This window comes from Oreochromis aureus, linkage group 11 (genome assembly GCF_013358895.1).
Source record: "Oreochromis aureus strain Israel breed Guangdong linkage group 11, ZZ_aureus, whole genome shotgun sequence".
NCBI lineage: Eukaryota > Metazoa > Chordata > Actinopteri > Cichliformes > Cichlidae > Oreochromis > Oreochromis aureus.
In genome coordinates this window covers 35,056,314-35,081,780 of record NC_052952.1, presented here as the reverse complement: position 1 = coordinate 35,081,780, position 25,467 = coordinate 35,056,314, and the positions used below count along the sequence as shown (strand labels likewise).

General features: G+C 40.0%; 1 protein-coding gene across 1 annotated transcript; it reads left to right on the top strand.

Moving 5' to 3' along the window:
* The first annotated feature begins 4,524 nt into the window (after positions 1–4,524).
* Positions 4,525–21,076, top strand: LOC120442742 (putative ferric-chelate reductase 1). The gene is made up of 8 exons (XM_039619891.1): positions 4,525–4,588; positions 5,269–5,384; positions 5,687–5,773; positions 8,393–8,484; positions 13,947–14,005; positions 14,124–14,261; positions 20,873–20,901; positions 20,987–21,076. Exons 1-8 carry the CDS (start codon positions 4,525–4,527, stop codon positions 21,074–21,076), a joined length of 675 nt encoding a protein of 224 aa, XP_039475825.1.
* The last annotated feature ends 4,391 nt before the right edge of the window (positions 21,077–25,467 follow it).

Below are 25,467 nucleotides of genomic sequence, written 5' to 3'. Positions count from 1 at the left end.
AACAACATTTTTGTGACTAGCTGCAAGATGTATAACTAAAATTATATTACAATAAAGTATACTGTGTTTCACATTATAAAATATACTTATACCCTGTGTACACAATAAGTACACAGTTCAGGCACAATACTGAGACTGTGTAATAAGCTTTGAGCTCAGTGTAAGTACACATGTGAAATGACAAAAACAGATGACATGCAGTATATTCAAACAACATAATGATGCCACAGTCTCTCTCATGTGTGTGTGTCCAGAACTCGGCTGTGTCCCACACATCAGGCTTTAATAGCAGCTACATTCAGGTGACATGGAGATCAGAACCATCAGGAGACATCAAAGCTGTTCAGTTCCGGTAAAGTTTCTTAATTCTAGCAAAGCACTTTCATAACGCTCAGGTGGTTATACCCCAGTTCACACTGGTTTTGGTGTCTCTGCAGTGCATCCTTTGTGCAGAATTCTACAACATTTTGGGTTAATGTGACGAGCCCTGTCCTGACCTTCACTAATGCCAGGGTTGCCAGGTCTGCAGGTGCCCTCACTGGGAGTGGCAGTACAGACCCTGCACCACTTGTTGTAAGTAACAATGTCTGTTTTGAACACAATATGAAATTCACTACCAAACCACAAAATGGGTAATTGGTCTGGCTGGTGCATTAGTCAAATGGGCTGATTTGAAAGTATCCATTGCTTTTCAGGCTGATGGCAGTTTACTATTTTCTATATTTTGCAGCTCATCTTACTGTGACTAATTGTGGCTCATGGGTTATGTTTGATATCCACCCTCAAATTTCCAACAATATTTGTCTTCCAGTGTTAGGGTTATTGTTTGGTTTTCTCTCAAACTTGCTAACCAATCACATTATCAGAGACTTGTGGCTTTAAGTGAAGTCTCACACAGGACTTTTAGTCTTGCATAACTAACTTTATCAGTTGGGTATGTCAAATAGGCAAAAACTTCACAGACTGATGTTAGGCCTAAGATGGTGGTTCACTGGTTAGCACTGTCACTGACCCAGGAACGCATGTTCTCCCTCTGCCTCTGTGTATGATATGCTTCTTAGATTGTGATTCTAAACAGACCATAAGTGTGAGAGTGTGTTTGACCTCTCTATTACCCCTGTGACTGTTTGATTATCCTTCCAGCTTTTACCCTGGCTCTCGCCTTTTTGACAGCCGGGATACACTGAGACAGGTTTATGTACTTATACCAAGAGTATATACTCAGTTTGTTAGGAGAGGTGTATAATAATGATGCCACAGTCTGTTTCTCTCTCCCTCTGTGTGTCTGTGTTTGTGTGTGTGCAGAAATCAGCTGCATCCATCTCTAGTGCTGAGTGTGGGGTCACCAAGGTGTGCTTCAGTCAGCCTTCAAACTGTGACCCAGCAGTCAGTTCTAGCTGTTATTTCATGTCAGCCATGATGTTACCTGGTGGTACAGCTGCCTGCTATCAGATGACTGGTCCTTATGAAGGCTACATCGCTTTTGGATTCTCTGCTGATCAAAGCATGGTAATGTTAAAAAAAAAAAAGTTAAATGTTTTAAATAATTACAACAATGCAACTCTTGGTGTACTCTTACTTGAACAGCACTTGTTGGTGAAACGCTGCTGTAATGTAATCATTGTCCACTTACCTGCAAATGCAGAATCATCACAGAGTAACAAAAGAATATTTTTCTTGAGCTTCAGGTGACTGAAATGGGAACCATAAAAATAATTCAGCACTGATTAGAATATTGCCTCATAAACAGTGTTGGGAAGGTTACTTTTAAAATGTATTCCATTACAGAATACTGAATACATGCCCCAAAATGTATTCTGTAACGTATTCCGTTACGTTACTCAATGACAGTAACGTATTCTGAATACTTTGGATTACTTAATATATTATCATGCTGTTTACAACTACGTGAATGTACTATTGCTGTGATTTATTACTGTTACTGAAGGTCCGCGGCTCCGAAACGTAGTAAAGGGACCTCTGGCTAATACGTCGGGTTCATGTCGGGCTGGTAGCCGAAAACTAGCTTTACTTTGTTGTCTGGGTCAACTTTGCTTGTGGGAGACAGAGAGAGGCATTGAAAGGCTGCTCCAATGGAACTTATTGTTTCCGGAGGAAAACACGAACACAGTGTACAGTTGAGTCTTAATAGCTTACTTACAACTGGGCTCATCAGGCACTCTTCTTGGCTGCAGTGGTTATTATTATATTTGCATGCTTCCAGCTCCCAGGAAACAGGAAAGTACCACAGTGTAATCCATTTATTTCAACAAAGTAACTGTATTCTGAATACCACCTTTTTAAACGGTAACTGTAACGGAATACAATTACTCATATTTTGTATTCTGAATACGTAACGGCGGTACATGTATTCCGTTATTCCCCAACACTGCTCATAAATAATGTAGTTCTTTTACTTACCTCACAGTTCATATCTTTTAATCCAATCTAGTCTATTTGTGGATTCACGTAAATAATGTGCTTAACTAAGTGAGTTAGACTGTAACTGGCTCTTTGATTGATCTCAAAATCAATATGATGCAAAGGTTCTGGGCAACATTGCAAATGACATTTTCAGAGATTTTATATATAAGTACATCAATATTTTGGTCTTGGCAATATTTCACAAGAGGTATGAAAGCTACTTACATCACAGTGAATCACTTTTATCTCATCTACTGTATATAAAACAAACACCTAGTCCTACTGTTTGAAACACTTTTTTTTAACACTTGTGTTAAAAGCATGTTAATTCTTGACTATATTTGTCTTTCCTCAGGGAAATGATATTTATGTTTGTGGCATGAATAGTAGTGGACACGTTGGGGTGCAACATATGTATTCAACAGGACAAACAACTCTACAAGCACGTCCTCTGGTACTAAAGTTTTTCTGGTATCATTGATTTATATAAGGCTAGAACGTTTAGATTTAATGCTTTGTTTCTGCTGAAAAAAGTGAAGTGTGTGTATTTTTTATGAATTCCACTTGATCACATAAAGAATATCTAAAATTTGTGAATTTGTCCTACAGGGGAACGTTTATAATGTAACAACGTCATTGCAGAACGGTGTCATCAGCTGTTCTTTCACTACTACGAACATAATTTCTATTCAGGGGACTTCAGGTTTCAACCAATCCTACTACCTGTTGTTTGCCCATGGACCCACCAGCAATGGTAATGTAATTTCACGCGCCAGGTGCTTTCTTACACCGAACAAGTTTTAAACCATTTGAAAAGGTCCCTTTCAACTGATGCTTGGCAGGGGATCTACTAAGCAGGTTTTGCGAAAGAGCATCTTAGCGTTTGTCTGATTCTGTCACGGTACTGGGTCTGGGTACCCAGGGTTTGTGTTTTCTGGTTTTTGAATATTCCATGATTTAGTGTTATTCATGGCGTAGTCTTTATATTTCGTGTTTCATAGTTATTTTCTGTAGTTTCTATGATTTAGGTTTTGTTTTTATGCCTCACCTGTGTTCCATGTTTCATCTCTAGTCACCCTCGTCTCTGTGTTCGTGCATCTCCTGTCTCCAGACTATGTTCCATCTGTCCCCCCAGTCAGTCATGTCTCCATGTCACAGTGTCAAATCCGCATCCTTGTGAATTTCTCATATTTCCTGTTTTACTTTGACAATCTCACATTCTATGTTAGTGTGTTCACTTTTGCTTCCTGTCTCAATCTGTTAGATCTACTCAAGCTGTGTTTCCCTCCTGTTCCCCGTCCACTTGTTATCCTTTGTGTATTTAAGCCCTCTGTTTCCCTCTGCCTGTTGTTGTGTCGTCCCACATTGCTGTGTGTTTCCGCCATGCTCTTGGAAATTCCTAGTGGTCTTAGTTTTCTAGCTTTAGTTCCATGTTTCTAGTCTCTAGTTTTTTTTTTAGTTTTTGGTTATTCGTGATTTTATGTTTAAATATTTTGATATAGCAAAATATCAAAATATTAATGGTGACTTTGCTCTGAACAAACAGATGATTAATACATCCGATAAATAACACTTCACTTTTAAACAGTTATGCAGTGCCTTTGACTCTACATCCTTTTCCAACAGTGTAAACTTTTAAATGAAGTCACTTTGCAGCAACCCCTCCCTGGGTCCCTCCAAATTTATAAAAATAAACATGTCTCATAGGCTTTCAGACCATAAAGTGTTTTTCCTAAAAAAGGATAATAATAAAACATTGTTCTTTAAATCTTGTCTTGACAGGTCAGGTGCTTCTTGATCTTTTTCCATTCTTTTTCCTTTTTTTCTTGGTGTGTTAATTTTTCACATAATGTTCAATTTCATGTCATTTCCATGTATGCGTTAATGAATGGTAACGACCATTTTTAATTTCTCCCAGAAATATTAGCCTTTTCATAGCTTATTAGACGTGCTGTTAAATGTTTGCCTGTTTAGCTTATACATACACACACGCAAACACACACATACATACGTATATAAACAGGTGTGTATCAGCTTTGCAACATCTTTCCTACAGGACAAATCCAAAAACATACAGGTGACTTTGTCAGCACTAACAAGATGGACATTTCTACTCCTGTGGTTGTCAGTCAAGATGCACATCCTGATATCGTCAAAGCTCATGGTGAGATCCTGCTATGAGATGTCTGTGTGAAACAACTATGTTTAATTCAAACGTATGTTAGCAAAGTCCTTTGTCACTTAGACTGACGAACATGCTAACGCTGCATTTAAAGGTGAGCAGTCAGGGTTCTCAAAGGATAAATGCTACTGGGAATAAGGGGAAATTTCCAAGACATGTCATTTATTCTTCTAATAAGATTAAACTTTTTCATCTATAATACAGAGTAGGTGTACAGTTCTTTACATTGAACTGTACCTGTTGCACTTCACAGAGACAAGTCACAGAAATTGGCTAGTACAGTAGATCAGGTTGGACACATTATCTTTGGTGATCTCTGGGCAACAACCCTTGATTTTTTGTAAAACAAGGACTTACCAGCATTCATAATAGTCCTTTATAACAAAATGTACAAATGCGTTTAAAAACTCACATTTCTGTGCTGTTGTCCTGCTAATGGTTTACCTGTAATTAGGGCAATGGACTCAGTGTCTTTATTACTTTGGCCAAAGGTTGCTGTTTAGCTACTCACTGTTGTGTTGACAACACCAGTTTAAATCAGGAATTTGACTACTGCTGTCAAATGTTTCTGTTGTGTATGTGAAGACCAGGGGAAGAAATTCTAAACTCTTAACTCATAAAAAAAGAGAAATGAAAATCATTCCAACATTAAACTGTTTCAGGTGCACTGATGCTGATTGCGTGGATGACCACGGGAACATTGGGAATGATGGTTGCCCGATATCTGAAAAAAATGGCCAAAGAACCGAAAATGTGCAACAAAGATCTCTGGTTTGTGGTGAGACATCATGGACAAAACAATGTATTATTATGTCCTTTCTGCATGAAATGAAAGCTTTTGCATACCAAATTATAAAAAGTTAGTCATATGAAATGTACATTCTAGATGCAAATACACACAAATAAAAAGTATTATTGTAGATTCTTTTTCCAAACACACTAAGAAAATAGGAAGTATTATATCTCAGATGTATTAGACTTGTAAGGCAGTTGGTCCAGTACTAATCCTTTTTGGGAGCAGCTGATTTTGTATATGTTTGGTTGAATTAATATCATGTTGTATTCTTCGTGTTCCTCCAGGTCCATGTTGGGGTAATGTGTCTGACAGTAGCTGCCACAATCATTGCTTTCATCCTCGCTTTCTCGCATGCTAAGAACTGGTCTGGGGTTAGTACTCTGATTTGTTGTGTTTTTTATTACAGGCCAATCAAATGCCAAAAATAGGTTTACCTGTGTAACACACTATTATTTTGATTGATTGATTGATTGATATACCTTTATTAGTCCCACAAGGGGGAAATTTCATAAGGCTGCCGACCTATTGCACGCAATGGCGGCGCCATCTTACCCTCCGACCATACATACATTACACAAAACATCACATGGGGAAGACAGGTCAGAGGGGTATAACATGGAAAAGCACAACATGAGGAAAGATAAGGAGAAAAAAATAACTCCCCCCAGACTGAGCTCCAACAGGGAGATCAGTTTGGGAACAGAAAAAAACACCTCTGCACATAGCACATGAAAAAACTCTTAATACACCAAAGAAACACATGACAAGCAACAGGGGTGGGTAAAGGGTGAGAGACAGCCAATGTAGACAGACATCCGGGCCTGCAGCCTATGCGCTGGTCTCCATGATCCACCGTCAGCATCGGAAGGGAATAAGCGTCGAAGGCGTTTGGAGGGGGGATGAGTGTATATCTGCATGTGTATATATGTGTGTGTCTGTGTGTGTGTGTGTCCAGAGTTCAGCTGAGACCGTGTCCTTCGCCCTGCCAGGCTAAGTAAACAGTCTTCCAGCTAACCCAGGTGGCCTTGCATAGAATAGGAAGGAACAGACTAAACACAGTCTGTAATCAGGGTGTTGTTGTACAGTTCCAGCCTTGCAACCGCAGCTGGCGCCGAGAAGGTATCCGCATGAAGTGAAGGTGCTTTTTACTTTAGTGCGAACAGCTTATATGAATTTCAAAGCAGTTCTACAGTCCAACACTGGTCTCTCAATCTCCCGTTGGAGAGCCGCGAGCTTCGCCATACTTGCGTTCTGTGATGTTGTCATTCTTGTGCTCAAGGAGCCGATTCTGAAAAACTCACGACAGTGTGCCTCCCCGAGATGTCAACTAATTTACGCTCAGAGATGTTATGCTGAGCGAGCCCTTCCGAGATGTAATCCAGTCTGCACTCAGAGATCTTATTCTGAGTATTCACAGCAGCCGTAGCCTTTCCAAGATCTTATCTGTGCTGCACTCAATGAGCCCATTTTGAGAAACTCACGCCTCGTCCCATCGTTTCAATTCCAGCGGGCAGCCTTGTGGAGGTTTGAACAGCCGGTTCCGCTTTCTTAATTCTTCGATAAGCCAGGGCCAAGCCAGCTCAGATCAGCCAGAACCCTGTTATCATGGTTCCGAATAGGTAGAAATCTTCAGCAGTCAGGCTCACCCAAGCCCAGACTTCTTGTTGAGAAAGGGGTGTCAATTGCATTCAGAGACCAGTTGATCAAATCCATAATTCCTCTTTTAGGTTTTAGAAAACAGACTGTGAGAGATTGTTCCAGGGAAAAGTCATACAAAAAACACGAGACTAGACAAGGACACAAGAGGCTAAGCAGGGAAGCTAAGGGAGAGGAGGAGGAGGAGAGGAGAAAAATGCGACCGCCTTCGTCAAGAGCAAGAGCAGATTTTCCAGTAAATAATAATTTTTATGATATGCACTTGGCCCGAGTATTGAAGTTCGCACAGACTTTGTGTCACAGTCTGGCGGGGGCAGACTGTATGAATTGAAAAAAGGACCCAAAACGCAGACTCCAAGGAACAGGGAACAGAACTTGAATGTTAACAAAAAGCGAGCCGTTTAATGAGGCTGGTAAAAGGTACAAACAAAAGGCAAACTGAAGCAAAATTAACACAAACCTAAACTGGGAAATCTAAACAAGCAATAAGAAAAACCTAGGCAAGAAACTTGGAAGGATGGCATGGGAAACATGGCGTGGACAACAGACGACCTAACAATGACACACTGAAAACAGAGGACTTAAATACACAGGAGGTGATTAGGGGAAGTGGGAACACATGGAGGAACAGCTGACTGACATGAGCCTAATGACAGGACAAGGGAAGTGAAACTAAATACAATGAACACACGACTCCTTCAAAATAAAACAGGAAACATGAGACAGACATGATAATACAAACTTGATAACATAAGACACAAAGGGTGAGGGAAACTTAAATACAGGGGAAGAAAACACAAGGAGTCTAATAACCAAATGAACTTCGCTAATCTAATGAACTTAAACATAAACAACATCCAAATAAACTAAAACTTAAAACGCTGGGTCAACAGACCCAGGAACATGACACTTTGGCTGTAATCATTAAAAAAACCTAATTTTGTTACTCAATATAAGAATGCAATTACTCTCCAAATTATGTTGTGAGACATTTACATGTCTTTTTTATAGTGTACAGTTTTTAAATCCTAAATGTAAGTAAAGTAACTGTTAAACATTGTAATATAGTACAAACTAGAGGCAGAGAGAATATATTGGATGATATTATTGAGTGACTCTTATTAATATTAATGGTAATTATTAAATAATTATTAAAAATTGCCAGGCAACTTTTTCTTGGATTTACAGCCAAATGTTGCACCTCTTTAAAATCAAACCATGATTTTAATATTTTATTATTTTAATGTTTTACATTCTCTTCAGTTACATGTTTCAGCTGTCAGACTAATATTTATATCATCATGATCACCAGTGTTAATGTGTTTTGTTTCCAGGGAGCACATCCGGTGTTGGGCTGCCTGGTGATGATCCTTTCCTTCTTCCAGCCTATTGGGGCTTTGCTCCGCTGTGGACCACAACATCACCTGTATGTATCCATCTGTGTGTGTTTCTAGAGAACTCTGTTCAATCATTATTTTAAACACATTCATAGTCTACAAATACAATTATTATATTTAACAAATTAAAACACCATCACGCAAATGGATGGGGTAGACCTGCTCAATGACTAAATGCATGGCTCACTCTGCAAAGTATCATTTCTATTCACACTTCTTTCAAACTTTTCCATAGTGATTTATTCCATACTGTAACCTTCTTTCACATTCTTTATCAGAGCACATTTTCTCTCGAATGACCTGCAAATTATATCATTAGTGTTCAATTACTGCATCACTACTGCCTCATCAGCACGCTTGTGTTCAGTCTGTCAAATGTTTAGTAATTCCTCAACCTCTTTTAGTGCTAATGGTACTGTCCACCACTAGCAGTGGTGGTAGCTTTGAAAGCTACTTGGAATAGGAGTATTTCAAACAATGTTGAGTCCTGACTCCACACTGTTTGAAATACTCCCATAACTAGCTAGACCCCAGTAGTTGGTGGGGGCAGACCCAGTGGCGGTCCCAGCCTGTTTGGCGCCCTGGGCGAACACTCCCTCTGGGGCCCCCCCCCCACCACACACACACACACACACACACACACACACACACACACACACACACAAACTTATTAAGGATTGTACATTAACATAAAGCTGTTGTACACACACACATATGAAGAGAGAGAGAGAGAGAGTATGCATAGTATGCAAACGGCTACCAAACAGCCATCATAATTCGTCATACGATGAGAACAGGACAAATCAACAATTGACAATGAATAATTAATATTAAAATCTGTAACATAATGTATTGTTTGGAGTTTAGTCTGTTACTGTTGCTATTTTTACCATTTCTTCTTGGAGCAACTGTAACCCACATAATTTCCTTAGGGATTAATAAAGTATTCTGATTCTGATTGTTTCAGGATGACCTGCCATTATCCAATGACACATCTGCTTACCTGTATCTTTTGCTCGTTTCTCCTCTTCTTTTCTCTTTTTTCTAAACTGAGCACCTGATGGCTTTGAACTTTTCTTGTCCATCTTCCATTGGTTTTAATTTTGCACTCCAGTATGAACACCCATCCCCCAACCTGAGGATCACCACAACATGATCTAATACACCTACACCTTAGTTCACAGATTCACTTTGTCTAAGGTGCATTTCTGAGATTTCACACAACCCAGGATTCAAATCATGAATACATAATGGGCTTGGATTTACAACATTATAAATGAAATGTGCTCTATTTGGAAGCAGCCGGCCCCCTCCCCTTTGTTGTGTGTGAGACTTTAAATCATCAAACTGTAAATTTTAAATTGTTATTGATCCCTTTACCCCGAGTCCTAAAGTGTATATTTATTTTCTTACTCTTCTTATATTTATTGTTTGTTTACTTGCACTGCTGTAACTGGAGCCTCGTCGTCTCGTCTCTCTATATACTGGACTGTATGTAGTGGAGATGACAATAAAGTTTACTTTGACTTCTGCAGCAAGCAGGCGCACCGAGGGCTCTCGCGCTCAGTTTTCGTGTATAGAATTTCGAAAAAACATCGGTGCAAATTATAAGTCTGTATCATGATGTCTGGTGTTTTCGTGTTTGTTGGTTTGTTTTTATTTTGTTTTATTTTGCGAGTTGGTTATTAGATGCTGCTCCAGCCGGTCAGAGAATCCCCCGCCGCCCCGCCCTCTCCTCCCTGTGCCGCAAGCAGCAGGCGCACCTCGCAAACGGAGGGTGCCCTTACTCCCAGCAAATGGGCGATAGAAAACCCATCGGTGCCTATGCCATTCCCAATATGCGCTGGCTGACGTCGGGGCAGCATGAGTACGAGGTTTTGCTGACGTCGGGGCAGCATGAGTACGAGGTTGTTTTTTTTTCTTTCTTTTTTTTTCCCGATGCCCGTGATGCCGCCCCCACCACGATGCTGCCCCGGGCAACCGCCCGTGTCGCCCATATCTAAAACCGCTACTGGGCAGACCTGTTTAGCCCTGGTTAACTGTCACCTCGTATGTCTTCCCAATAAGACTGGCTAGGTGAAGCCTAGCGATAAGTAGAAGCCCCAAATACACCGCCAGCCTGTTCATGTTTCAAATGGATTTTTCCAACTTGGCATCACACCTGCTGAGGAAAAGCTTTGGTTATTGGCAACTCTATTCTAAGAAACATGAAAATTGAAACCGCAGCAACCAAAGTTGATTTTCTTCCAGAGGGAGGTGATATTAAATGAAATTTTAAACTGCTGGCTAAGGATAAAAGTAGATTCCCTAAGATTGGAACTCATGTTGGCAGTAACAACAACCGGTTCCATCAGTCAGAGGTAACTAAAGTTAATATTGAGTAAGTCTGTAATTTTGCTAAAATGACTCTGTAGTCTGACTCTGGTCCCTTCCTCAGTGAGATCAGCAATGACATCTCCAGCTGCCTCCCTCTTCCCGCTCCACCACAATCACCCACACATGCAGGGCCTTGGGGTAGGGGTGTGTCACCAGGGTGCAGAGGAGACATCCCCCCCCCCTCTGTCCCCTTCTGGCTGCCTCCGCCTCAATTTTATCCCACAACTTAGACATTCACATTACTCACACTCTCATTACACATACATATAGGATCTTGGGGGTGGGCACGCTACACGGATTCCAAATTACCATCAGGGTGTACACCTCACCCCTGGCGTCGTTGCCCACCTCTCAATTTTAAATACACGAGACATTGAGGGCTAGCAGGAGGGGCTGTGCGCTTACCTGCTGCTCTGGCAGGTAGCTCCATGCCCTCCTGGGTTTTAAATGCACCTTAGAACACACATACATCAACACTACATATGAGCGGGTGGAGGGAGGTTTGAGTCTTCCTACACCCCGTTCTCTGCGGCCTGCTGGAGCGGGGGGCTAGGAGGAGGAGTTGGCCGTCCGACTGGGGTCTGGAATGTGGGGCCTCCCTGCTGCTGCGGAGTCGGGCAGTCTGCTTCTCCCACCGCAGGGAAAGGGTAACACCACCTGGGTCTGGGCGCAGTTTCCCCTCCAGGGCAGGGGTACCTAGACCCGGGGCTTAGAGTACGCTTGGGGAGTGTGATTGTGTGTACAGTGTCTCTCTGTGTCTGTCTCCACGTTGGGTGAGTGTTGAGTAATTGTATATGAGAGCATGAGGGTGGGAATGGATGTTTGTATCTGTGTGTGCCTGTATGTCTGTGTCTATATGTCAGGTTGGGTATCAGACGCCACCTCTCTGGGGACATCTCAGGCCCTCTAAGGTTTGAGGCCCATCTCCCCACCACTTCCCCTGCCGGTGGCAGACGCCCTCAGACATCGGTGCGTTGGTGGTTCTTTGTGTCCGGGTGGGCGCCCAGGTACCCACCGGCTCACTCCTTGGTGGCTGCTTATCGGGCCTGGAGCCTGGGGCTCGCTCGGGCCACTGGGATGGGGTGCCCTTGGCCTCTCGGCCCGGGCTTGGTCACTCAGGCACAGCTGGCTGCCAGCGGAGCTCACGGGCGCGTCACTGCAACCCCCTGGCTTCTGCTCCGCGGCTGCTGAGTGACCCCTCATCTGGGACTCTCCTCAGCTCTTTCTGGGATAGTGGCGGCTGCCCCTCTGTTGGTCTTCCTTGGTCTCTTGTGTTCTGGGGGCCTCTGGATGTCTGGAGTTTTGATCTCCTCCATACCTGCTTCATGCCCTGGAGGACGGGCAGTGGCCCCCACACCCTCTAGCAGATCATTACATGAAGAACGCTTGTTTTTAAAAGGTTCCATGCTCACAGGTGCACACACGGGTGATCACACACACAAACTACACCCTTTTTGGCTCCTACCTCAAAGCACACTGTGCGCTGTCGATCTCACGTGCTGCACAATAATGTTTAATATTTAGTATTTACTGTCATATTCCCATATATCATTGTGATGTTGTTTATTACTCTCGTTTTCTTCTGCTTGCTTTCTTTTTTCTTTTCTCAACAGGTGATCCAGGTGATCGATATATGTATTTTTGTCTGCTTATTCTGTTGGTTTTGGTTTTGCCCTTTTTCCCGTCCCTCTTCTCAGCTGTTTTTCTTTCCTCTTTCTTTCTCCCTTTCTTTCCACCAGTCAAGTCTGTCCCGTATTCAGCAAGTGAAAATAAAATAAACAATAAAGGTGAATCAAATGGACCATTACGGCAAGGCTGGGATGGTCCATTTGGTAAAAGTAAATCCGTTGGGCATCTTTCTTCGCCTTTAGACAATAATTCTGATGGCAAAAGAACCAAACGGGACAGGTTAAAAAAAAAAAAAAAAAAAAAAAAAGCAATGACATGTTCTTGCCACATTTTCTCTGTTAAATGCTGGCTGTCTGAGTGGTGACCAAACATGATGTGGGATTCACAAATATAACTTTTTGGCGAAAACCTAGTCTTGTAAAGAGAGATGACATTGATTTCACTTTCAATGGAGCAGCTCTCATTTCTAGAAACCTGGTGAAATTTATTAAACACCCCAAAATACGACTATCCAGAGTTGCAGTCTTATATGGCTCTATGCAGTTCCTCTCCTATCATTTCCTCCAAACAGAGACGGTGTCTTTTCTCATACTATCCAAAAACAAATAAATTACAAAGAAAGAATATTATAACATCTTCAACTGCAAAAGTGAATCAATTAAATGTGGACTATCAAACATTAGATTACTCTCTTCTAAGTCCCTTTTAGGATCAACATATTATCTTATAGAAACCTGGTTGTAGCTGGATGAATACATTAGTTAAACCCTAACTCTAACCAAATGAATGCCGTCCAAAGTAAATATCTGGTTAAACACCATATTTGTATGTTTTTTTTAAGAGTGAGTACAATAATCAGTTTTTTAACCCATATGCATATAAAATCTTGAATGATCAGGCCCAAAGTATCAAATAGCATCTTATTATCCCAATAGAGCCAGGCGTATTTGTGGTTCTTTGTGTTTCTCTTTTTCCCTTCCTTTGTGTTTCTTCACTACTACTGCATTTAATCATTAGTAATTATTAAACTCAGGCTTTTATTTCTACCACATTGTACATCTTGTCCGGTCTGTCTCTTCTCTTTCCCCTCACCCCTAATTGTTCAAGGCAGATGGCCGGCTCTCACTGAGCTTGATTTTGAAGATGCTTTCTTTGCGTTAAAAGGGAATGTTTCCTTCCCTCTGTTGGGTGGTGTTTTCTCTCACAGCGGGTCATGTGATTGTTGTGGTGTTATTTCTAATATTACAGCCTCTTTACCTATAAAGTGCCTTGAGATGACTGTTGCTGTGAATTAGTGCTATATAAATAAAACTGAATCAGATACTTTCTTTTAGCCACAAATGGGACATAAAAGATAGGCGTTGTCTACTGTTTAACAAATGAACTATGGTATTGGGTTTTTCTTCCGTACAATTATTTCAATTGTACGGAATATTGTTGTGTATTTCAATACCTAATTTCATATTTATTCTCTTTTGTTTGACAGGCGGTATCTGTTCAACTCATCACATTTTTTGAATGCAGTGATAATAAAATCTTTAGCCGGTAAGCTTTTTGTATTACTTGATGCTGTTCTGCACTGTTTAATAAATCCCAACATTTTCAACAGCAGACACACGGTCACCTCTGCTGCTTAAAATGCCTGCTTCTTTGTGTCACATAGTGGCAGCCATATTTACAGGTCTGGGCAGGATTGACAGCAGTGATGGATGGCTAATGAAAGTGATGGGTGGCTTTCTTGCCTGGGAAGCTCTCTTCATTATCATGTTGGAAATTCATGATTCGAAGTTTAAGCATACAGGTAAACCTTTGTTTTTTCCTCATTTCAATGGCATAATAAAGCAATGATCACTATTAAAAGTGCATCCAGAGGTTCACTGACATGTACCATCAGGAAATACTTCTTATTATACTGGGACAATAGACAAATAGGTGACAAATGAAAGTAAAAACTTGACTTACACATCCATTTTGATTTATATTTATTTTAGTTGTTACCCATTATTCGGAGGTATAACTGTGTCCTTAATTCTGAGACCACGACTGAAGCTTCCATTTTCAGTTTTATTTATATAATGTTAGTTCCTTACAACAGTCATTTCAAGGGACATTATTCCGTAACATATTTGTACCCTATGACAGGGGTCGGCAACCTTTCTGATGATGATTTCCATCTAAAATTCCCTGAGAAGTTAATGTGCCATATGACTGTATTAGCAATAAATTTAATGATGCTCTATATGAACAGTTACACACTATAGAGAACAACTTTATAGAATTATATTTGTTTGCAGATGTTGGCAGCTATCAGTGAATATTTATCAGCTATTTTGAAACAAAAATAAAAAGACACTTTTTATCCATAACAAGAACAACAAATGAACTGTACAACAGAAAAAGCAAATGCTATTTATGGTTTACTTACAAAAATGATAAGAAAAATAATCTAGGCCAATATGGCACGTTTGTTAATACAGAGATACACATCTTAATGTGATCTCTGGTCTCCCACTCACAGACACAGGTCTCCGAGTGTCCAGCATTCAGACGGCTACCTGAGGACCCTTTTCGTGTGAGAGAAAATCTGCTCACACAGATATGTAGAGCCAAGTACTGTCAATAAGGCCTCTGCAATGTTCTGAAGACAGTTAAACTTGACAGGTAGTGATGTCCAGCAGGTGAAAATGCAGCTCCAGGAACACGCACAGCTGTGGATTCCAGCTGCGTTCGTAGTTCTGCAAACTTTGACCCCCACAGAGTTGAAGATGGAAATTTCAACATCGCTTGAAAAAACTGCCAGCTAGCAACGTCCTTCTCACCAGTAGGCTAAGTCATTTTTAGCCAATTACAAGTTGAATCTGATAGTTGAGGTTGTTAGTTAAGATATCGTCATTAAGAAGCGGCACAACTAATGTGTCTATGCGAGCTATTTTGCGATGTGCACCACTGGCCCGGCCATTTATTTTTTAATGCACCCTCTCAGATTAATTCACTGCGTGTCGTGCCCAGGGCTGGACTGGGACAAAAAATCGGCCCGGGCATTTTAACTAGAGACCGGCCCACCAGGTATTATAGGAAAAGCCGTAAAGTCTTTGAATGAAAACAAACGCTGTTGTGACAGTGATGTACACTGTCTTGTTGGTATATGTATGATTTCTTTACATGTTACATCAGATAAAAACTTTGTTTGTAAGATTCAGATAATTATTTATTAAGAGCTAGACATTTTAAATGAGAATAAGAATGAGAAGTATTTCTTTGTGCCCCCCTTTCCCTGTTGATGCCCTACCTGCCCCCCTGGCAAAACTTTGCTAGACCCGCCCCTGCACAGTTACCAGCTGTCAGCTGCAAAGGATCCTGGTGTTATTTGTCTCTCAGAAACAGTTCTGTCCTGTTCCTTCATACAGTAAATTACTTGTGCTGCATCAATCAAGCAGAAAACATCTCACAATTTATTGTATTACCAACTAATTGGTTACTGCTTGGTCATACCAGACTCTCTCTGTGTCTTTATTTTTCCTTCTCTGTTTTCACAAACGTTTCACCTATTGTCCTGCAAGCAGGAGAGTTAAATGTCAGCAGTGGATAAATTCAGCATTTGATAACAAAAGTTTTTCCTGCTTTAACACCAATGAGAGATATAGGCGCATGTATAGTGTGTGCTATAGTGTAAGCTGTTCTTCATTGCATGTATGTGTGTTAGTATGCTTGCATGTAGGGCCTGTGGGCCTGTCTCATCCAAAAGGGCATTTTCTTAACAATTGCCTTTCTCTCGCATGTGTTAAGAAAGGCAAATGTGCTTGTAGCAGTTGTGAGATTATTGTGCTGTCATATATTACATTATACCTGTAATCAAAATGAGTGAATCATGATACTGCTGTAGGCCACATCATACACATTTACTGTGAGTGAGTTACACTGTTTTCTGATAGTGGAGACAACAGAGCACATTCTTCACCCCCACCTTTGTTGGAAGCAGAAAAACAGGGAGCCACGGTCATAACTCAGGCTCACTGGGAGTTAGAAAGAATGCTGAATGCTTAGTTTGTGGCTGTGGCGCATTTTGTATGGCTTCTTTTCTTTTGTTTAGTAGCTTTCTGCCTTTGTGCCCTAAGTATGTGACTTCAGGTCTCCATAATTGGGTGTAAAGGCACTGAGGAAAAAGCGTTTGATAAGTCTATCACTGAGAACCATTGTTCTTTTGGAGTGACTTGATTCAGTATAGTGTGGGGATTTGATACTACCGGTGACATAATTTCAGTGATTTCATTTGTTGTTCGCAGATCATGCACTAGACGGTATTTTGCAGTATTAGCTTTCTTCGCCACTTAAACAACACATCACTCTTTGTTTTATTATTATTATTATTATTATTATTATTATTATTATTTTAAATTCTCCTTTCTCAAAAACAGAAAATGAAATTGTAGTTGTTCTCGGCTGAGAAACACAAAACCTCTTTTTTTTTTTTTCTTCAAGACAAGAAACTAAGTTTTAACTTTTCTGCTTTATCACCTAAAACAAAGCAGACAACCCAGCTCTCAGCTGGCTCTGAACTTATCATCATCAAGGTCGCATGGTGAGAGCCACTTCAGAAGTCACAGTACTCCTCACTCAAGCAACACGTCACAGAACAAAAAACAAAAACTCACTACACTACACACAGAACAACAGTCAAGACACAACTGAAAATGCTGTTCTTCTTTGTTCTCCTTGAACTTTAGAATAAACTTCATCTGCATTAGTAAATCATAATCATTATCTGTCACTGTGATCCACAAATATGATCACAAATTTATTTATTTTCCAAACCAACAAAACAAAAAACGAAACAAAAAAACAAGTTGCTGATGGCATGAACGCTTTACACACATGAGTCAGGATGCAAAAAAAGGCTGCTGCCAAAAACAAATCAGAAGTGTGAGGAAAAAAAAAACTGAGCTCACAGGCAGCTGCATGTTGCAGCTCCTGCTCTAAAAAACGTGTAACTTGCTCATCAGCTTAGCAGTGACCACATATTTAATTCAGTTGTTAGTATGGGTGTGCTCTATATTTCAGCAATGTCTCATCTAGGATGACAGGTTTTTAAGCAGGTCAAGTGCCTCTATGCACTTAATTAGTTTAGATATTTTCTTTATTTTCTTCATCTCATATGTCATTATACTGAGTTTGAGCAAACCTTAAGCTTGATGCAGACTACTTTTAACAATTATCCACCTCATATCATAACTGGCTAAGGTGCCTCTTCATATTAATATTATTTCATTATTAATGCTATTATCTTTTTTATACAGCAGCAATAGTATATTACAATATTTTATTTATATTTTATTTTGTATCCACCAAGGGCTGCGGGTGATCTGCAGTTTCACCCTTTCCCAAGCTGGAGACATTTTCCTTTTCACACACTTTCCTTGGCTGAACAATGACACAACCTTAATATACTTTATGCATCTCTCTATTTCATTTAATATGTGTTTGTGTGAATCATGTATTTTCATTCATTCTATTCATTCTGAGCATGGTCTTCATCCCAACTATGTTTCATTGTTAATACCAGTTTACAGGTTGTTATCCTTGCTAATATCAGTTTGAATACATTACAGTTAAGCTCTAATTTAATTTAGCCTTTTGTTTATTTTACTTTTTTGTCTGTCTCTCCCTTTCATCTGTCTGGGTGCTGGCAGCCACAGTCATTGCAGCTAATCATTCTGTGTCGGGTGTTCTCTGTGTCTTACAGTCACGTGCAAAATGTCCCTCTTTTCCACAATTCCAGCATGTAGTACCAAAACCACTGCTTGGTGTGTCTCGGCCTGCCTCTACCCCCTGCTCTTCCACTATGCATTCCTCTCCCTTTCTTTTGGATTATTCCTGCTCCGGCTTGTTATTTTTCTAACTATTCCTCATCGGGTGTTAATTTTGCTTGTTTATTCCCCATTTTCAAAGATTTTGCTGGGCTGTCACTGGCACGCTTGACTTCAGAGTGGTTTACTGATACAGCCTTCGACTTCACTTCTAACAGTGAAGCGGTACCAGTTTTATGAGATGAAACTCAACCGTTCTCCTTTGTCACCAGTACGTGAGCCTCGTGCGCGCTTTTACAATTTGTTACGAAGTAATTACGGCTACCTCTAAAACCTAAGTTTAATTCGGTTCCTTTCGGCAAATCCTAACCTATTTTACGTGTTTCTTTAAACCTTTGCGGCGGTTTTATATACCAAAATAGTGTTTCCCACCCTCAGACGTCTCACTGGTGGTTCGGATCGTCAGACTGAATCCCACTGCCGTGGACCAGACTAAACAACGGCCCGGACCCGAATTCACGTCCCGGGGCTTTCTTCCTCGTCCAAGAGGGCTGTGCACAGACTTCGGTGCTGGCTTCCCACGGCGTCAGGAATCAGTGCTAGATCCTGGAACACAGTCACAGATAACAGTTCTGATGTTTCTGCCCCGGCTCGAAGGACCAAAATAAATGTCAAGAGATTTATTCTAAAAGACACTTCTTCAGCTGAGAGTCTGATTATAGAAACACACACACTGCAGTTTATTACTTGCAAGCAAGGGCAGCCACAGAGCACTCGCACGAGAGCGAGGGCTCAGGGACTCGTGCTCTGCCACTGCCCTGGTCTTTATTTATATACAAAGTAATACAATAATGAATACGTCTGTTCATAGACAGAGGAATGTTAGTGCGTATGTATGTGTGTATGCAGGTGTGTGTGTGTGTGTGTGTGTGTGTGTGTGTGTGTGTGTGTGTGTGTGTGTGTGTGATTCTGAAGGACGCGGCCCCTCTTCTTGTTAGGGATGGAAGATAAAAGTGTCCAGCTCTCCTCTTCCTGGTAAACAGAGTGAAACTACTTGTTCAGCTCTTATTATCACTGTGAGAAGAAACTGATAAGAAAAGAACAGAACAAGTCTTATAGTGAACAAGTCTAAGTCATCAAAAGGTTATTATGCAGTATTCTATCACATGCAAACTTGTATCATTAAAAGCTTATACTGACTACTAAGTACAATTCTCCATTGACAAGTTCATAACTTCCCTTCAACTCATTCATGTCACCTAAAAGGTAAACCTGTTTCTCCATCACCTGTTCAGCTCTGGTGATTCAGTAAGGACATCTCCTGGTTTCATCTTCATGTTTCCCTCTCACCACATATCCAAACCGATATCATGACCAGCAGCTTTTACGGCTGTGGCTCCAGCAAACATCAACTGATACTTGAAATTAATATTAAATAAATTCTAACAACAGCTGATCAAGCTTAAACGTGCTGCTGTTGTTTAGCACAACATCCGCTGGTTTCTTCTTTCTGCCAAAAAGTGGGCAACAAACAAACAAGTGAGACGGGACTTGCGACAGAAAATCTGATCCACTGATCATTGATCAGTTTGATGATTGATGTAGCAACAGGAGAGGGAGGGGGAGAGAAGAGAGAAGAAGAGGCAGCTGACAGCGTAAAGACGCAGAATAACTCCAGCTTTGTGTCTTTTCTATTCTAACTGAAGTACGGGACAAACTGTGTTCCTTTTTGGCTCAATACGATCTGAAATACGAGACAATTCCGTTTATTACGGGACGGTTGGCAACTCTACTAACTAACCTTATGAATAAAATAAAGTTCACTATCAGTAACATCATAGCACCCACCCAGCTGTATCTAAACTCCATCATGCTAGCTAGTACACAGTACGGCTTATTGTAACTGACTGTAAAAAGTTAGCACAAAGAAAACCTAAACTTGGTTTATATCTGACCCAGATAGACTGCAGGTCATAACTTCTTATCTGAAGTTCAGTTCACCTGACACTCGGGCCGGCGGCCGCCTCGGGTCTCTCCTCCTCCTGTCTCCCCTTTCCTTCATCCACCTGCTGGCCTCTGTGGAAGCTCCGCCATAGCCACCACCAAACAACTGAGTTATTTTTAGACATCGACCAGCATCTGGCCAATCCACCACCTTTCATTATTTAAACCGTTACAAAAAAAAAAAAAAAAAAAAACCATCGGCCCATAAAAACGAAAAATCTCCATTGGGCATAGGCAAATGCCCGGTATGTCCAATGGCCAGTCCAGCTGTGGTCGTGCCATCAGTTAACCGGCACGCGTGCCCAGGGTTGCCGACCCCTGCCCTATGATATTAGAAAGAAAAAATGATCCACAATGTGCCTTCTACATGTAAGTGGATGTTTGAATGAAAAAACATTAAAATTAAATTAAATTAAATGAAAACTTTTCATTAATATCACTTATACTAAAGCATTTGAACTGTAGTGAAATTCACTACTTAAAACTGTAGTGAATTACAAAATAAGATTCAGATGTACAGTGTAAGCTCAGTTCCATTAAACATGTTCTTCTGTTGGCTATAAGTACTGCAATTTTAAACTGTTGTCTCTTCTCTGGATTTCAGATAGCACTGTAGATCTGGAATCTGCAATAGTAAGCTGAAAACAATATGAAAGCAAATAATCATTGATCCCTATAACATTGTGAGGATTTCTATTGTAATTTACTTTTTTTACAGGTAAACGTTGATGGCCTGCTGATCGGTCTGTTCTTTCTGGGAAACCTTTGCTTTTTGGTGGCACTTTTAGTTGGAATTGGGGAGAGATAAGAGCAGCAGAGGAATCTTCTGGAGGAATTATTTTTGATGTGTTTTATCCAAATATGATGGGAAACTGCGCACTGAAAATTCTGACCCACTGATGCATCAGCTGACAAATCCTGGAAAGTGTGTTTTCTCATTCAGTAACGTATTTCTTGGTTTTTAGTGGATGTTTTTTTCTGGTTTTCGTTTGATAACTAAAATTTGGTTTAACTAAAATAGTAATCAGCATTTAACCAAACCTGATCAGGTCAAAATTGATTTTCGGTTATATTATATACTCTAATAATGTTTTTTTCCTCAAAGGCATTCTACTATTATTAGTTCTTGATATTTTAGAATCAGAGTTTTCTAGTTGTAGCTTATAGTTGATTCTTTGTGTTTTAGCTGGTTTGCTTGTATAATGTTGAGCCTTTGTCTCTATTCCATGCTTCTCTGTTATGTTGCTTCCTGTTTTATTTTGTGAGCCTCGTGTTTCATGTGTCTTGCCTTTAGTTTTACTTCCTCTTTCATTGTTCTGAGTTTAAGCTGTCCCTCATGTTTCCAGTCTCCCTGATTACCTCCTGTGTCCATGTGTGTATGCCTTAGTTTCTCTTTGCCATTGTGTTGGTTAGCTGCTTTATGTGTTTCTGTGGCTTTTGCTTTGTTTTTGGACTTTGCCATACTAACTAATAAAAGGTCAGTTTTTGACGTTTATCTTAAGCCTTCCTTTGAGTCCTTTATCTCCCTCAGCCCATGATAAACCTTTTTTTTTTCTGTTTTTCTGTAGGTAAGCACATTCATACCTTTTACAAACATCAAAAATTTAAATGCATTATTTTTTTGACAGATTCATATTGAATTTGAATTTATTTATTTAAAAGGGACAGTGCAGTTTAACATAGTTCAAGTGCAAGACATGAGACTGATGTACTGCACATAGGTTTATAGCTACTGCTAATTTTCAACAATTGTCCCTTGTTGGGCTTACAGTCTAAATAAATACATATTACAGTAAAACATACATTTTCATAAAACCAAATTACATCATAAATACAATTACAATTAATAGACAATAATTTAAAATAAAATTAAAATCATCAGATAAAATGACTACAACTTTGGTTTCCCTTTAACCACACTTTAACCTTCAATGTAAAGGATCTAATGTCTGTAATCAGTTTGATATCGGTTGGAAGTGTGTTCCACAGATGGCAGGCCTTTATAGAAAAAGCTGACTGACCGAATGTAGATCTGCGATATAATATCTTGCAGTTGCCGTTCACCTTACTCCTAGTAACACGATTACTGTCTTGTCTCTGGATGTATCTATTGAGACACTCTGGGGCCATCCTATTTATACATTTAAAAACTAATTTAAGATAACACCAATGATTAAAACTCTTAAAACTAAATAAGTTATATTTCTGTAAAATGTGACAATGATGCCACCGAACCGATTTTTTATCCATTATTTTTAAGGTTTGATTATATAAGGATACCACAGGCTGAATTGTAGATGGTGCTGCTTGAGTCCAAACTGTCATACAATATGAAAAATGAGAAAATATCATAGAATGCATAAATAACTGAGCTGCTGAAGTGGGTATATAGTGCCGAATTAACTTAAAACAATTCAGATTAGCCTTGACCGTCTTAGAAATCTTCTTTACGTGCTTGTCAAATTTAAGATGTGAATCTAAGATTATTCCTAAAAACTTAAAATCTTTGACCTCCTTTATTTCTTCGTTCCCTAGGTTGATTTTAAAATCATCAGATGAATTTCGTTTCCTAATCGAAAAGCACATAGAAACAGTTTTTTTTTAATTCAGTACAAAATGATTTTGTTCCAGCCATTTTTGGACACCATTTAGATGTACCGTTAAGGTGTCTGCTGCTTCACCAGGTGACTTAGCTGGTACGTGTATAACTGCATCATCTGCATAAAGTTGGCAGTTGGCTTTTGGGCAGCTGGCAGGCAAATCATTTATAAACAAACTAAATAGCAATGGGCCAAGAACAGATCCTTGGGGAATACCGATTCTGTTTTCCAACATGGATGACTTTTCTTTATCAACCCTCACACACTGTTCTCTTTTGTAGAGATAGGATTCAAACCAGTCAACTGCTTGCTTTGAAAAGTCAAATTTTATCAACTTAGAAAGAAGTATGTCATGATTGACAGTGTCAAAAGCCTTTTTTAGGTCAAGGAACACTGCACCCACAACATTACCATTATTCAGACTACCCTTAATATTTTCAACAAAATAGCAATTTGCCATTTCTGTGGAAAATTTTGGTCTAAAACCAAACTGCATTGGATGAAGCAGTTGATTAGTCTCTAAATAATCAATTAACTGTGCTGCCACAACCTTCTCAAGCACCTTCGAAAGAACAGGGAGTATGTATTGAAATATTGAGATGCCCATGACACTGTGACAAATGGCATTTGTATGATACTATAATTCATTGGAAGAAAAAAGGACAGTAGTAGTCAATATAATATTTTAATGATATAAGTTTGCATATGGTAGAATAGTGCATGTTGACCTTTTGATGACTTAGGCTGTTGGGTGGTGATGATGGGTTTAGATTTTATTATTGTCATCTGTATTAAGAAATATTTAACCATATATGCTTAGAGGTGTATAATCGAATGTGTAGTGATAGGATGTGTGATCTTTAATAGTCTGCAAAGACTTTGTGTGCATTCCAGAGTGTTCTGGCATTCACACCCACATCCTGGGAGCATGGGAGAGGTCGTACCTTCTCTTATTGTTTTATGGTAGGATAAACGTATCTATGTCTGTTTTAGGCTAAGTGCCTTTTGTTTAGATGAACTGGTGGACTCCCAGACCAGCAGGTTTAGGGAAGTCTTTATGGGGTCACACTCTGACCCCACACACACACGCACACACACACACACATACACATCCACATTCCAATGTAATGAACAAACACACCCACTGATGTATATAAATAAAGACCAGGGCAGTGGCAGGGCGCGAGGCTCGGAGCCCTCACTTCCGTGCGAGTGCTCTGTGGCTGCCCTTGCTGCAAGTAAAACTGTGTGTTTCTCCTCTCTGATTCGAAGCTGAAGAAGTGTCTTAGAATACATCTCTTGACAGAAATATAAGCAATGAGCTCAGAGCCCTGGGCATAAAACGTACAAGATGAGGAACTAAAAAGAAGAAAGATTCTTCACCATCTGTATGATACTTCCAAGAATTTACACTGCAAGTGAATGACATTCTGCCAGTTTTAATTAAAAAATGAGAAAAGCAAGCCTAACAAACGTTTAAATTAAAAGGTGAAAGTCTTCACCATTTCATTAACAATTATTTTTTAACCTGCAATTTAGTTTAGTGTAACTGTAATTCTGAGTATTTTGTGGTTTACTACATTTTGGAAAATGTAAGTAATGACCAAAGGGTGGTATTATTATGATTATTACTTTATATAGGATTGAAGTCTTGAGACTGGATAGGCTACACCATGACCTTAACTTGACCTTGTGCTTCTTCTTTACCTCTCTTTTTTGACTTGGTGGTATGTTTTTGGGTTATGGTCTAGTAGGAAGACCCATCTACAACCCATCTTCAGTGTTCAGGTTGATGAATGGAGGTTGCCATCCAAGTTGTTATGGTACATGGCCCCGTCCATTTGCACCCCAAAGCAGTGAATTCCTTCTGTACCATAGCAGAAAAGCTGCCCCAAAGCACAATGTTTCCACCTCAATGCTTGAATGTAGGGACGATGTTCTTTGGTGTTCTTCATCCAAACATGACAGAATGAAGTAATGCCAGAGAGCTCTATTTTATTTTTCATTTTTTATAAGTTTCTCTTATGAGTCTTTTCTGAATGAACTACTCCAAGCACTTTCATACAACATGTCTCATTGATGTAAGCATTTTTTTCTATGGCCAAGTGCTTTCTAACTGACGTTCACACACATTCATTCACTGATGAACATTCCAGAAAGCAACTTGGGGTTCAGTATCTTCTCCACAGATATCTTGCTCCTGCTCCAGTCTGTATGCCAAAGTAGGATCGAAACACCAGCCTTTCGATTAAGAGATGGCATCCGCTACCTCCTGAGCTAGAGCAACCGCACAAATGTGCCCTCTTGAGCAGGAGGACCTTTGCGAGTGCTGCAACATTTTAATTAATTATGGTGCAGTGTGTTACCACTGGTAGTGTCGATGACTGAGGTCACAGCTGCCTTCAAATCATAAACAAACTCCTCATGTGTAATATCGGTATGTTGATACATAACCTGTCTGATCATCATCCTCACCCCGTGAAGAAAGATCTTGCAAAATGCTCCAGGCCAACGGCAACTGATGGTCATTTTATTTTTCTTCTATTTCCAAATAATTATACTACCAGTTTTTACCTTGTCACCAAGCTTCTTGTTGATG